At 37.1% G+C, this 16,099-nt stretch overlaps 1 protein-coding gene and 1 pseudogene across 2 annotated transcripts; one reads left to right on the forward strand and one right to left on the reverse strand.

The window, feature by feature from the left end:
• Nucleotides 1-1,264: 1,264 nt before the first annotated feature.
• LOC101291272 lies at nt 1,265-5,256 on the reverse strand (annotated as a pseudogene). The gene is made up of 5 exons (XR_185143.1): nt 5,163-5,256; nt 4,874-4,958; nt 2,895-3,473; nt 2,085-2,239; nt 1,265-1,848 (listed from the first exon to the last, which is right to left on the reverse strand). The product of XR_185143.1 is annotated as a probable tRNA threonylcarbamoyladenosine biosynthesis protein OSGEP-like (transcript).
• A 2,869-nt stretch (nt 5,257-8,125) lies between these two features.
• Nucleotides 8,126-13,898, forward strand: LOC101298171. The gene is made up of 8 exons (XM_004308132.1): nt 8,126-8,651; nt 8,744-8,902; nt 9,020-9,151; nt 9,266-9,376; nt 10,386-10,517; nt 11,240-11,377; nt 12,259-12,492; nt 13,503-13,898. Exons 1-8 carry the CDS (start codon nt 8,214-8,216, stop codon nt 13,896-13,898), a joined length of 1,740 nt encoding a protein of 579 aa, XP_004308180.1. The 5' UTR covers nt 8,126-8,213.
• Nucleotides 13,899-16,099: the final 2,201 nt, after the last annotated feature.

Genomic DNA, 16,099 nt, shown 5'->3' on the forward strand with positions numbered 1-16,099 from the left:
TNTTTTTTTTTTTTCATAGCTCTTCTTCCTTCCTCTCTCTTCTCCGGCGAAACTGATCCCCTCTGGCTAAGCTTTTTCACAACTCTTCTTCTTCTTCTTCCTTCCTCTTCTTCTTCCTTCCTTCCTCTTCTTCTTCCTTCCTTCCTCTCTCTTCTCTTCTTCCTTCCTCTCTCTTGGTGGAGGCGTGATTTGCACAGGTTGGTGGAGGCGCGGCTCGATGGTGGCAGGTTGTCAGGCTTATGGTGGAGGTGGAGGCGGCGGTGGGGGTTCCAGGTTTCAGGCGGTGGCTGGGCAAAGGGATCTGCTATGTTTTGATCGGAGCGGTTTCGCCAGAGAAGAGAGAGGAAGGAAGAAGAAGAGGGAAAAAAAACACGTGTCGCTATGGGATTGGTGGGTCACACAGAACACGTGGCACGGCTGTCGCACGTAAGATTTTCTCTAGATAATATGCAGAAATCTAAACATGGTTTGGAGTGCCGTAATATAAATTATAATATCTTATCATTGATTCAAAATTTGTGGTTCAAGCTGCATTCAAAACTCGCAGTATCAGGAATCACCACAAGAGCCTGAAGCAAGTTTACTAGTGGTCTCTCATGAGAATTAATCGCTCAGTGTGTATTATACCATGGGAACATAACGTCACAGAGATTTCTGCAGTGAATTATCTGCAACTGGAGGAAATTCTTGGCATGTATACTTGGAGAGACCGTTGATATTAAGATTATTATTATCTAAACTATGAGCATGTGGTTCCAAAATGGATGGTACTGTTCTTTTTGCCTTAGCTCAACATAATTTTATAAGTTGCAAACTGATCAACTTGGATGATATATCCGCAATATTGAGCCATGAAATGAAAAAGGAATAGGTTCCCCTTGTTCGAATCAAACATTAGCGTGCCGATAACTCCTGCATTCTAGCTACTTGTTCCAATAGGTTCACATTCAACAGTCACTAATTCTCATGGTTTCGTGTTCTATGACTTCTCTACCAATGCCCTTTTCTGCACATTTCAGCTTCCAATGCAATGCTTAATCTGTTTTTAAGCGTCAGAGTAAACCTGTGATGATTGATAGCCGATGCAAGTCATGCAACCCTATCCTACATCCATATATTTTTCTAAACACTCTAAAATCTTTTCAGTGAGACATTGACTTCATCATGCTACAACATTCTGGAGAAGATATGAGAGAGATGGGAGACAGATTTTTATCCTTTTAATGTTCATCTGTGTTTTCATATACAGAAGATAACCAGAAATTCCCACCATCATATGCAGCACTCATCCATTTTCATAAAAATATATCTAACAAACATAAGAGTCCCCAACCTTTTTAAGTTTAAGTGGAATACCAATTTACTCAAGTTAGGTACTAACAGTGTCAAAGTCAAGCACCTTGCTTCAAAATCATGACACTTTTGGCCATAATTCAGCCAATTCATTTGACATTGATGTTCAATTTTCACACTAGAAACTGCATACCTCAAGAACTACTAGATTTAGCTACTACCATACTCGTTCACTTTTGCTGACTCCTCTTTCACTCGCCATATTGCTTCCACTTCATCAGTCCGGAATCGTTGCGTGAAAGTCGATTCCTCCAATGGGGTTGATGTTCCATGAGCAAAAGCAAGAAGACCGGTATAAGCAATCATTGCCCCATTATCAATACAATACCTATCATCAGTTGCAAACAGTCTTCCACCCCGTTCGGCACACATGGTTTTCATCATCTCTTGCAGGCGCTCATTGCAGCCCACACCACCAACAATAAGTACATCTCTCTTGTCACAATGTGCCATTGCACGTTCTGTTATCTCAACAAGCATTGCAAAAACATTTTCCTGAAGAGTCGTAGAAAGGAAGTGCAGCAAGTACAGTATTATTATTGCTATTGTTCTTGGTCAGACTGCTTTGCTAAGTTGTACAACTAAAACCAGAAAGAAAAAAAAAAAAAAAAAAAAAAAAAAAAAAAGAAAACCCTAAATCCAGAAGTTCTGAAACAATCCTCGTCTTTTTTCTGTCAAGTTGTATAGCTAAACTATATGTTTTCAATGAAAACAGCATTGATTACACATACCTGAAGTGAGTAGCATAGGTCTGCAGCGGTGCATTCGTCTTTTTAAGTTTCTCCACAGCAGTGGCTTCAATGTAGCTCAAAATTCCACTAAAAGATACATCCATCCCTTTGACAGCATATGGAAGGTCTATAAACTGTTCTCCTTTCTTTGCAAGCTGGGAGGGGAAGGGAATCACATAAATCATGACAGAAGCACTTCCCACAAAAACTCAACTCAAGCACTCAGCATGAACGAGAAGTGAGCAGTGTCAAGAAGCGTCTTAACCATAATGATAATGATAAAAATTCCACTTAAAAGGAGACATTAGGACTTGTAATTTTTATTTAAATGCAATTCACCAAAAGAAAAGGCCATCAAGGCCATAATTCCATATTTTTCTACAGAAATCTTAAACGAATATGGTATAGACAGGAGGGCACTGAAAGCTGAAGGCAACAAGTTTTACTATACACGTAGATTTTGATAAAACTAAAGATTTCAATTTCAACCAATATAGAATTATAATGTCAGAAATGTAATCTGCGATTGAACTATGATGGATTCTCAGACCACTTCAAAAATTATAATGGAGTCTAACATTCCAAATGAACTATGGTCACCCCAATAAAATACACAGAAACCATGCAAGGATGTTCCCAGATTTTAGAAAGTAGAGAAGTACAGAAATTATAATTAAAAGCCACACAATACAAGCCAAAATCAAGATGGAAAACTTATTTAAATACAATCGAAGATTCCTCAACAAAATATAAAAAAGACGATATATCATCCAAAAATTACAATGAACGAAACATACAAGATTGATATACCTGCTCAATGTTATATCCAGGGGCTGGATCATTTGAGAGTTCTAATACCCTGGCAAACCGATCCAAGCAATTTCCAACAGCAATATCAATAGTCTCTCCAAAGATTCGATACCTCCCTTCACTATATGCAATTACTTGTGTGTTCCCACCACTTACATACAACACAACAGGATCAACCGCGCCAGTCACAATTCTTCCCATCTCGATATGTGCAACACAATGATTAACTGCAACAATGGGCTTCTTCCACAGCTGTGAAAGAACCCTAACAACAATGGCAGCAACTTGTAGTGGTGCTCCCATTCCAGGACCTTTGGTGTAACAAAGGCAATTGATCTCTTGAGGGGTTACTTGCGCAGTTTCCAAAGCAGATTTAATCAACGGCAGAATGTATTGGAGATGATGTTGTGCAGTTTCACGGGGAAGGAAACCTTGGCCAGGAGGGGTAATGTATGTGTGGCGTGGGTTTGACAAAATTGTGCCATCTAAGGTCACAACACCGACACCGATCTTGTTTGCTGAACCCTCAAAACCTAGAGCAATCTGTTTCTTCATTTTTGTAGAAGAGTCATGCACACCCTAGCAATTGATTCAGAATTAAGCAACAGTTTCAATTCATGATAATCTGTCAAGCAACTGCATATAAAATTTATTCCACTACAGTGACCGTAAACTTTCGAATTGATATGATTATATACACCTACTGACCCACACTCACATTCTAAGGTGTAAACTTCCCAAGCTGCATATTTTCATATGTCTAAATGAAAAAAGATGATATGATCACAGACACATAAACATATGGTTCAATCCTGGGGCAAATGTTTTGTAAATAGTTCTTGATTTTGTAAAGGTCTTATACATGAACGCAAGGGCTTATTGTGATGCCACAAGACCAGTGTCAGTAATGCGCTGGGGAGATCTATAGGACACTTACATAAACCAACGAGCCATATTCTTTTCTAATCCAAGGCACCAATTTCCCTTGCTAACTTTTGCTACCAAAGTGAAAGCTTTTCCAGAAGATTCATTATACCATCTTAGACAAAGCAATCAAACCAAATGCGATAACTTATGTAACTGTAATACAATCATTTCTAGAGATGCAACAAAATATTAAACAAACACAAGTTTTTTACAACCAAATTTTCTTCCAGAATAACTTTTCAAGAAAAGATATAGCTTAGTAATGAAATAAGTCTGTTTAGTTCTCAGGAAAATGAGACAAATTGATATGAAACTGTGTTGATTAAGTCTCTGTGTGAATTATGATGGCAGGCGAGAGCTTTTATGCCAAGGTACTCAACGACACTTCTCTTTTCTAGTACAAACCTACAACGTAAATGTGAAAAGAAGTTCAAATTCATCTTATTTATCCAACCCCCATATTTTTATTGTTTAACAGCTTTGGAACAGAGGTCATGGAACTTTAGAGATAAAAATTTCCTGCCTACAAGATGAATCTTGATGCCATGAAAAGCAAGACAATATTATCTGATCCATGTAATATTGGTGCTGAGTGTGCTGACTAGTTTATAATAGTCCAGGTAGTCAGAAACATCAAACCAATCCAGATGCAATGGTAGGAGTGAAAACTAAGAAGGCCAAGTCAAGTGTATCAAGTAAAATTTTCTTCTGTTACTCCATTTAATTGATTTACCAGGGGAAAAAAAAAGTACATATCAACAAAAGAGAAGATATAGCACATAAGTTACATAGACAGCCAGGGAAGCTGATAAGCTATCAATTCAACACCTTCACAAAAAGCATAACTATACAGTATACACAAAAGGCTAATACAAAATTATCATGATACTAGGTTCCTAACATCAGGGTTGAACCATAACCCCATTAATATTTCATAGAAATTAACCCAACAACTTTCCAGTTAAAGTGGAAAGCCTAGTTGGTACAAGCTTACAATCAATCAAACTAACCGCAGAGCTCTAGTAGTTTAATTTGCAGTTAAAACCCACAACCTGTAAGCCTTGCAGCACTGTATATGATTTGGGTTTAGCCTTCATGTATCTAAATTTCTCTGGAAAATAATTAGCTCGACACTTCCTACAAATTATGCCATTGCAGCATATTTCCAAAACGAAAAAAAATGGCATAAGATTTGACTATTTTGTTGAAAATAAACAAACTAAGGAACAAACAGGCATTACAGTCAATGGCAATCGAAAGTAACCCAATGAATGTAATGAAAAGTTGAAAACCAAAGTAAACCCAGATAAAAGAAAGAGAGGAGGACGAGAAGATACGTACCCAAATCGGACTCGAGCGGTTGACGGTGGCTGCGGCTGGAAGTGGAGACCGAGCAGCCACACAAGAGAAGAAGGTGGCGTTTGTATTGCGATTTGCGAGTGTTGCAAAGGTTTGGAGGAGGTGGGTTTAAGAGACACAGAAGGGCCTTCACTCTTTGGGTTTAAGGACGAGCCCAATTCAAATCAGTCGTCGACACTCCCGACCTTTTTCGTATTGGAGTGCAATATACACTTTCCAAATTACACACCACACTCCTTTCATAACATTTTAACATGAAAATTGAAATTTGCACTCCACATTACAATCCACACTTCTTATTTTCTCTTTTTGTAACTTAACTCTCTTGTTTTTAATAATATGTGTTATGTCTGCTTGTGAAAACTTTAACTAAAAAGGAAATTTCACTCTCCTTTTCTTATGTGGGATTTCTAAATGTTGAGTAATTTTCATGTACCTGGGACACCACGTGGCAGTGTCATATGGTGGTCTTCACTAATAACAAGGCTTGAATCATGTGGGGACCAACAAAAGGGGTAAAAAAATAAAAGATAAATTAGATGTAAGAGACACATTTTAATTTAGACCAATAGCATTAAGGGGGACTACCACGTATGCTATGTTCTTAGAACAAATAATAATTTTGTCTTATCGTTGAGGTTGTGGTTAGACCAATGGGCTATCTGATTCGGAATCAGTGTGAACTCATTCCTCTTGTGGGACAAGTGTTTAGAAGTTGAGACGTGCTTCTGTTGCGAGGAGATTATGAGTTGTCATGATGACAATTAGTTTCCTTAACTACTATATTCACAAGAAATGTTGTAGAAGAAAGAATTATGAGGGAGGAGGGGTCGTTCAATGAAGCATGGCTTACGTGTGGGGATTACTTATCCAAACGTGGTCTTAGGCCATTTACTCGTGTAGATTTTCCTAAATGTTGATACAAGAATTTACCTTAGGCAGATTTCTGCTAAGCAATAGGATCCTTATATATGTTGTGATTCCCTACAAGATGATGAAGAGCAATCAGAAGGGCTCCCAAACGGATCTGGGTGTTGCCTCTTCGACGCTCAAATAAGAATCCATAGCTAAAGCAATTGGATTTGTTGTAGAGACTAGAGGTTAGCATATACCTTAGAGCATCTCCAGCAGTGTAATTAAAACTATAATTAAATGTAGTAATGATTATGAGATTTAGCAATTGTTATAAGAATTTGGCTCCAACAGTTATTGCTAAGTGTAAGTTAAGTAATATTTTTAACAAATTATAAACTGACACGTGGAGAAAAAAAGGAGGGAAAATATAAGTATTCCTTTAGCAATTCATGGTTCAATTGACAAATTTATCAATTTTGTTTAGCAATTCTTAAATTTAGCAACCATTTAGGTATACTGTTGGAGCTCCTATTCATTCGAAAAGTTGACAAATTTCAAAAAAAAATTGATTTAGCAATTCCGCTAGAGATGCTCTAAGAGCTTAGAGTTCATTTTATAGGCAGTGAGACGCACATCTGGAGCTATCAGCTGAAGCATGCTCGTTTCTAGAAGATTTCCACACGTGCGTCCAAACGTGAGACCCATGAGCGCACATGAATGGTCATAGCTCGTTGGTGAGACACGTATGCTCAGTCATGCGAGACATACTTGACGGTGATCCCACTAACAAAAACGAAAAGGAAACAAAAGGTAAAGGTGTGGTGCGGCTGGAAATGAAAGGAAAAGTAAATGGTGCCGATGCTATGGTAAATGTTGCAAAAGCTACAGTTTGTTTGTTTGTTAAGGGAGTTGTTTTTCTTTTACCCTAAAAAGCACTATACATACTACCAAAATTTTCGTTGTTCATTGTCGTAGGAGGATTAAGGTATTTATTTCATAACTGAATTAAGTAATCTTAATTGTTTAAAGTTGCATCTCCTTGTAAAACATGGCTAAGACGAAGCAGTGACATAAACCATGAGATAAACATAATTTGGGCCGCATGTGTCAAATTATCAGCTTATGGATAAACATTAGAATAATATTCAAAATTTATATTTGGGCTCAAATATTGGTGTCTCAAAAAAAAAGGGTCATATTATTGTTTTTCTTTTTTATTATTAAGTAGTAGGAGCCATTACTTACCAAGTACCCAAGTAGCTGAAATTTTAAAAAGGGTAAATTTTTTTTATGGTACTTGATGTATGACAAATTGGACAGTTTGGTACCTAGTGTTTAGAAGACGACACTTTTGATACATCAAGTTATGTTCATTTTGATAGTTTGGTACTCTCGTTAACTTTTCAATTCAATATTAGAGTAATTTTTTTTACCGCAATGTGAGGGTAAAATTGTCATTTAGGTATTATTAAAAAATATAAACATAAGAAAAACGTGTATTTTGTGGATTCATTATCGGGATGAATTTATGTTTTGTTCAAAACATACTTGAATTTTGTATTTAAGAAATTTAACCGTTGTGATCTAAACAGTGACGAGACTACTCCATCAAGATATATATAATTGATACACTGAAAGTAGTATCATGGGTGTTTAGATCACAAATAAATATTTCTTAAACATAAAATTAAATCATGTCAGACTCGGTCAATATAACCCAGACTCATGTATATTTCTACTAAAAGACTCAAAAGATAATTAAGACCCAAGATCAATGGTCATTAACCCATAAAACTCTTTTTTTTTTTTTTGGTACATTATATATTTATAAATAATATATATTTTTACCCTTATATTTAACAGAAATACCAAAATGTGAAACTAAGCGTAACTTCAGAGCATAACTTAACTTAAGGTACTAAAACTAAGAACCTAACTGTTCAATTCACCATAATTCATGTATTATAGGAGGAATTGAGCCATTTAAAAAAGAATGAAAACCATGTACATTGTACATGTACAACGTAAACCTAAGCACGTGCAGTAAATCCATAGTTTCGATAAAACCAAGCAACCAACCTCGAAAGTCCAACGAAACATAGTAGCGCGGGACTTGATTTCCTTTCCGTTTTGACTTGCCGATAGGGGTAGGGGAATCCAACTGTAACAAGAAGAAGAATGGCGGTCTCGGCTTTCAGATCCTCCAGCAGAAGAAGCGATCCCACCGGTGCCTCAACTTCGTCGTCAGCTAAACGGAGCACCGACATTGACTCTAAGCCAAACCCAAAACCAATCAGAAGATCCAGAAGCGTCAGCGCTTCCTCAAGGACCGCCACTCTTGACTCTCACAACATTAACAAGAGAGACAACCCTCTCTTCTGGTCCTCCTCAGATTCACCAGCCGCGCTTCACCCCAAAACCCCGCTACTACTCAAACCCGACAAAGATTCGCCCCCGGCAACTTCGTTCACTGCTGCTGATTCTGGAAGAGGCCGGTCGGTGTCTCGGAACGCCGATGTTCTGGTCGGTCGGAGCCACTCCAGAGTCGACACTGGCCGTCGCAACCGCTCCGTTTCCCGGTGTCCGGAGCCCAGGGGGCGTTCCGTCATTTCCAAGGTTTAGTATTTCCCTTTTCGGTTCAGCTCATTTCGACTTTGGAGTTGTTCAGTAGAGATGAGTTATGACCTTATTACTGTGTTTATGAATAGAGTGAAGATGAACAGGAATGTACTTCTTCATTGAATAAAGCAGAGCAAGGCAAAAAGGGTGGTTTGGTTAGAACTAGCTCGGATGAGTTGGATCAGTTGAGAGGCCTGAGGACATGGTCCAGTCAGCATTCACCTTTCCAGCCTTCACATGCCAACTTTGTAAGATGATTCATTAACCAATTCTGTGATTGTGTGTTTGTGATAATGACTCCTACTGTTGATATGTATAAAGTTGGTTGTTTATTTTGCCTTTTGTTGTTTGGGTTTCTCTTTTAGTCCAGCTTGCAATCTTCGAATTGGGAAGATGGAGTTTCCACCGCAAGTTCCTTATCTGGAGCTGAAGAGAAAAGTTTTAAAGCGGCTTGTGAACAGATGAATATAGATCATGGACCTTCTGGTGATAATTTGGTTTGTATTACTTGGAGTTTTCAGCTTGCTTGTATGGGTTTGTTTAATTTACATCTGGAAATTGGTTAATAGGACTGGCTTTTGAAATACTATATATGGCTTTTAATTTTGCAGTCGGTTCAAGCTATTCATTTGGAAGATGATACCACAAGTAGTAATATATATGAAACAGTTCGATCTGAAGTGAGACGTGCTATCTCTGAGATTCAAAAAGACCTTGAAAGTGTAAGTACTTATGGATTTTGATAATCAATTGAACAGTGATATATGAAACAGATTGTTCTGAAGTGAGATGTGCTATGTGCTAGTGTATTTTGAATTAATTACTAAAATCCAAAAAATAGTCTAGGTGGTGATGCAATTATTATGTACTTGAACCTTTTCTCTTTGATATGATTGAGAGGGAGCTTAAGTGTATTACCTTAATTAGAAGATAAGTATCAATTTCTTTTTGGGGCACTGTGGAAGTATCAAACTTTGTGGTAATTTATTTCAAGAACTATATTCTTTGACCAGTTATACCAAACCTGTCTTTTGATTTTCATTGGAATTCCTCCAAATATGAAACTGCAATCTGAAATTCTAGTATATGATTTCAGTTGTATGGACATGTAGCACAGTAATACAGATGGCAAGGTACAACAATTTGGGATTTTAAATGGAAGATTAAAAGCTATTAAAATGAACTATTTTATGAATTGGGTATCACAATACAAACCTAGTGTCTCACCTTAAGTCGGCAAACTTTGCTTCGGAATTTGAACCCTAATCATGTTATAAAGTTGTGGTCCTAAAGTTGTTAAAGAGACCTTAATGTATCTGTAATCTCTTGGACATAAGGATCACCACAAGGTTTTGGGCAGTTTGGTTGAGGATGCCTTTGGCTTTTTGTTTTTTAGGGATCAGGCAACATCTATGGACCTACCACACAAATGACCACTGAACCACAGTTTTTTTTTTTTTTTTCTTTCTTTCTTTCTATTGACTAGTAATTTGTAGATCTGTTTTTGTCAAGTTTAGATACAAGCAGAACTGTGCACACTTAAGTGCCATAGTTTTCGTTTTCTTATAAAAATACTGCTCTTGTGCTTACTCCCTTGCTATTGTTTTGATTAATGAGGGCAATGCTAAGAGGCTGGCATTTTATTTTTATTTTTCATTTATAGTCTCTATTTGCAAAGTGCTTTCATCGTTATTATTTTGATTATATTATATTTGCTTCTTACAAACTCAGGCTATGCGAAGGGGCAGTACTCCAACACTAGCAACTTCTGACATTTCCGATATCCCTCCCGACTTAGTAAACCCAAGTGCAGTTGAATTGGTTTTGGACATCAGAAGAGAATATGCCAAAAAACTTGAGCAGGTAGAAATTTCCATTTCTGTGACCATGCTTCATATGATGTTGTTCAATGTTTTTTCATGCCGAGTAGTTGGATGTGGCTTAATTGACATTTGAAAATGTTATTGCTTGAAAGTTACTAGATAGAATTAGAGAAGATGAAAATGCAGTGATCTGATTAAGCCAGACATGGGAATATCTCTCATCAGGGACACATGTGCCTGTTGTTGTGGCAGTGTATATTCAGATCCTCTTTTCAATTTTGATGGAATACATAATTGAGCGGCGGCATTCTACAATCCATTGTTCAAGTGTAATGTGTAATCTGCAACTTACTTTACGTTCTAAATCTTGAGATCCCATAGTGCAAGGGTATGGGTTGGAATTTTGTAGTAGTAATTTGGTTACCCTCACGACCCCAAAAAATAAAAATAAAACAATTTAGTTACCCTGTTCTGACAGAACTTTTGCGTGATCGGTTCTTAGTTAATTGCTGCTTTTGCTTACTCAGTTTCATCTAAAAGAAGCTTCCTTTTGTTTATATGATTATAAATAGAGGTTGATCCCCATTAAGCAAATCATGTCATTGCAGGGATACATCATGTAATTTATTGATACTTCAAATTTTTATTCTTTTTGCCTTCTTCTTTTGTTCCATTCATATATTAATTTTTGTTTTGATTTTTTATTTTTGTTTCTTGGGGTACAAAGCCTTTACTGAGTAGAACATTGCCTTAAGCTTGCAGTCCAAGGAAAGGGCTAGAAAACTTCAATCAGATTTGGCTGTTGAGGAGCACCGTGGACAAGAGCTCAGTAGAATCCTGAAGGAAGTGCTTCCAGATCCCAAGATATCTAATGCGCCGAAATCTCGTCCAGGAAGAAAAGTAGGAATTTTCTTTTCCTTCAATTCCCTCCTAGTAATTCAGTTCATTTCCATTTAAAAATATCAGAGTTTTTTGCCTTGGGAGCATGGCAAGCATGTTGGTGTTCTGCTGTTATTTATATTGTTGGTTCTTGGATGAAGATTTTACAATAGATTCAGTTTTTAGAATATGAAATGATTTTTTATAAATCTTATATGGATTTTCATGTCTTAGGATGTTGTCATTAACAATCCAAAAGGTCAATCTGGCCTCCACAGTTGTGTTCTACTGGTCAGTAATTGACCAGGGAATTCCTGGTCAATCAGTCTTGGATCTAAATCAAGGGTAGACTGAAGTCCTTTTAGTTTGAGATCATTTTGTTAATACCCTTGGGTAGATTCTAGGGTGATTGAGCAGGGTTTCTCCTGGTCAATACTGATCAGGAGAACAGCACTGGTGTACCCCAAAGTTGATTTTTATTAGCTCCGTATACTCACACAGTAAATGAAAAGAGTGTAGATTAACTTTTAAAGAGTGTTAATAACAAATTCTCTATCTCTTAATAAAAATTGTTAAATGCTGCCTCTTGGATTTAAATCAACATTTAACAAAAATTACTGCTAGTATATGTCACTTGAAAGGTTGTTGGAGCATGTATGAAAATGTGTCTGTGAACAAATGCTTTATATACATACATTGAAAATGTTTCACCCAATCACCGCTTGCTTAGGCATGTTCTTATCTTTTGTGTTTGAAGACATTCGTAAAAACAAGTTAATTGAGAATATAGATTTGCATCTATGAACTGCTGGGATTTCCTTAGATATGGAATTCAGATAAGAGCATCTCACTTTGTCTCTCTTCTCCTTTGTTCATACTCATTTATAAATTTGCTCTTACAGGCTAGCATTGAAAGAAGAAAGATGTCAAAACGTCTGACAGATGAAGCTCTAGCCTATTTTGATGAGTGTGTATCCCTCTCAACTTTTGATAGTTCTGACTTCTCATCGCCAGAGGACCCACCTTTCAACTTAGTCGGTATTACTACCCCTGTTGATAAAAGTCTATCTTTACTTCAAGAAAGTTCAAGTGCTTCAGTCGTGAAAAGCTCAAATGGTAGCCTCAATGAAAAACAGGTCCATCCCATTCCTTGGTGTTTACTTTTTTTTTTTCTTTTTTTTTTTTTTTCCAAAATGCTTTCTTTCTCTAAACCTTTATGGTTGTGAATGGGAAGAAATGAGTCTTGCTTGTGGCCACCAAGTCTCACATATATCCTTATTTGGGTCATTTCTCTAGCATAATGATAAGACCATTCTGTCAATTGACTCAGATAGCCGGTATAAAAAATTTCAGTTCAACTACTGAACTCAGTAAATCTATTGTTATTTCAGAATTTTAGCAAGTCTGTTACAATTTAAATGAAGTATATATAAGAAGTTAAAATTTACAGTTTGAAATGGATGTCTGATAAAGGTATAGTAAATTAAGCAAGGAAAATTCAATACTGTGCATGCCAATCTGATATGTTATTGTAGTTTGTAACACTATGAAAAAAGCATGTTACTTCTGAAAGTTAACTGTAGCTAGATATTATAATGAGGAATGTATTTGGTGTTGAAGTAAGAATCAATAGGAAGTTTGATTCTGATTTCATTTCTGCTGGCATCATTGGGGAAAGAGCTCACTTCATTAAAATGCCTTACTAAGCCTGGGAGAAGATTGACTAATCTACTAAATTTTAAAATTCTGTGGGTTTCCTGCAGTTTTCTACCTTTCCTTGTGTGTTGTTTAGTTACGATCAGGTTCACACAGAATTGACACCACGTTCATTGTTTCCTGATTGAATACTCAGTGTTATTTGGTTCTGACAACTGTTTTTTACCATTATTGATGTTTGCCTTTTTTCATTTATTTATATTTGGCCCGATCTTCTGTTCCTAGTATTTCGGGTCTGCTCTTCATTTTCCACTTCGGCTATTGTAGTTTCAATTTTATATGGATTTTAATATTCACCTTCCTTCTTTTTTTTCCCTACCGTACACTCCTGTCATAATCTTGCCTTTTGGACATTAATTACATGACCAAGGAGGAGGTTTAGAAAGTAACTTAACTTTGATTTCTGATAATAAATTGTTAGTTTTATCAGGTGTTGAGCATCCCAAATCAATTTGCCAATGCCCACAATCCATCAGGACTAATGGCCAGCAGTGGTCCTGGGGAGCCACCCTTGAATCAGATTAGTCCTAACAGTGCCAACAGAGCCAAGGATTGGAAATTCTCATTTGCTCATAAGCCAATTGAAACCCTTGAGCTTCAACAAGACATTAGGAAGTACATCAGACATTTTGAGAAAGATGACATGGAATTGCAGTGTGTAAGATCCATCTCTTGTGATTTGGGTGAATATAGCTTGCAGGCTTCAGCACGGAGTTATATGTTTGACAGGGTTTTATTTGGAAATAGAATAGAGTCGCGGGGTATTTTACTCTGTGGCGGTGGTATCTCAAGTTCATTTTCTCCATTTTCTTCTTTCTTCGGATAGAACACCAGTTGTTGAAGTATGTTGGATTGTAAAATTCTTTTTTACAAAAAATGATTTTGAATGAAGAGTAAATTTTGTAGGATACTTGCACCATCACTAATCAAACTATGCACAGTTTGGTACCTATTATGCCCTGTTGGGGACGATTTCGTACATCCAATTAATCCCTGTCAAAATTGAATATTCAGCGTCAAACTACATCCGATCTACGTGTGGGGATGTGTTGTGATATGAATCCTTATTAAAATTGTCCACATGTATGGCTTAAAAATTTGCACATGTGCGGGGGTGTGTTACGAAATGAATCTCACATCGAAAATATGAGACTTTGCCTATGAGTTTATTGTTAATTGATTTTGGAAGTGAACGTTCACTACGTCAATAAGTGGATAACAATGATAACATTCTCACCCCACAGTCAATACTCAATAACTAGTCACTTGACGTAGTTACTTGATTTTACCCCAGCTTCATGGAAAAAACTATGGACCGACGTATTCCCAGTTTGACACATTTGTATTGTGCACAAAATTGTCCGACTTGAAAGTTTTTTTTTTCTTTTCTTTTTTTGGTCCTTGTTAAATTTAAGACAGTCGCAATGGAAGGCTTGAGTTGAAGACAAATGATCATGTCTTGGTTTAGCCAGAGAGTCTCTCGCTTGACATGAGTGAAGGAAATGGAATGGAAGCTTGGAATCTCCTTCCACTTGCAAATTACTGAAACCATGGAGATTTGCCGCCAGAAGACCTGCACGTAAAGGATGTCCTTCTGCTAATAGGTTATCTTTGACATGGAGTTTATTGGAAGCAGCTAGCTAATATAGAACCATCAGATACCCTGAAAACAAAACCACCAACAACATTGTTGTTAGCAAGGATTGAACCATCAAAACTCAATTTAATATAGGGCTCCATCGAATTAAGTCATGATTACCAAGTTTAGTCACTTTATCAAGATTTAGATTCAGATAAAAATTAAGACAATTAGCTGCAAGATGAATAACAGCCAAAGTACAAAGAGGAAATAAGTCCAAGCTTTCCAGAGGAAATAAGTTGATTTAAATCTAGTCGAAGGTATATAGAATGTGAAGGGCTTGAAAAAGCTAGATTGTAACCAATCACCAAAAGTAGTTGTTAAGACTTGAGAAAGTAGAGGATAGTCACAAAGAGGGAAATTGCGAATAACATGATTATTACTAAAAATATTATCAATCTTTGTCTAACAAGTTGCCAAACAGCGTTGACAAAAATAAAATCCCCATCTCAAAACCTTAAAGCTCTCTCTCTCTTTAAGTCGGCCACCAACCATGAAATCCCACCCTCATCTAGTGGCAGTTTAAGACTGGGTGGGTCTTTTAATCACGCCGATGCCGTAGAACTTTGTTGCTGGATAAATGATATGTCAGTAACCCATTGTTATGAGAGGTAATTGGCCAGAGGTTCTTAACAGCTTTTGATCAGCGTGGTTTTTCAGATCGGGTTGGAGGTATGGCACCATGGAAACTTGGCTGAAGGAGCAGATCTGTTTCCATCTTCCTTAACGGCGGTGACATCGTAAAATCTTCGCCCTTGGTTTTCAAGGGCGGAGTTTTGGTTTGGAGGAGGTGTTGATGTCCCTGTGTTCGTGGAGAAAATTGAGTTTTTTTTTTCTTACAGTGGTGTGTTTACGGCTACGGGACTCAGTGGCGATGTTTCTTCCATGTCTTGCTTGCAACTATGAAGGAAGGCTGGGCTTAGGTTTAGTTCTTTTTGCGTTTTGGGTTGCTGTTTTTATTTTTCTAGTTTTATATTACAATAAATTCGTTTCATTAAGATCCTAAGCACTTATTGTGCCTCATGCGCCTCTCGGCATGTGAGTCTATTTTCTATGGTAATTCTAAGTATCTATAGCGTCTCTGGAGTAGTACCGAAGGAGAACATCTGCTCTCTCTACGTATTTGATTGTACAATGAGTAGGTCTTTTCTATGTATCACTAGTGGGTTCTACCACTAAGCTCCTTGTTCTGTCTTGATGGCAGCGCGAGAGTATGTAATGGCGTATTCTGACTTATGTTGAATATATGAATGACAAAATTGTCTTTGAATAAAAAATAAAAAAACAAGTTGCCAAACAAAAACTTTAATCTTAGGAGGTAAATTTTGTCTCCGTTTTTTTTTTTTTGAATGCGGGCTGGGTACCCGGTACCCACTAGGTAGTAGTAC

Source organism: Fragaria vesca, linkage group LG7 (assembly GCF_000184155.1).
Source record: "Fragaria vesca subsp. vesca linkage group LG7, FraVesHawaii_1.0, whole genome shotgun sequence".
NCBI classification, from domain to species: Eukaryota; Viridiplantae; Streptophyta; class Magnoliopsida; order Rosales; family Rosaceae; genus Fragaria; species Fragaria vesca.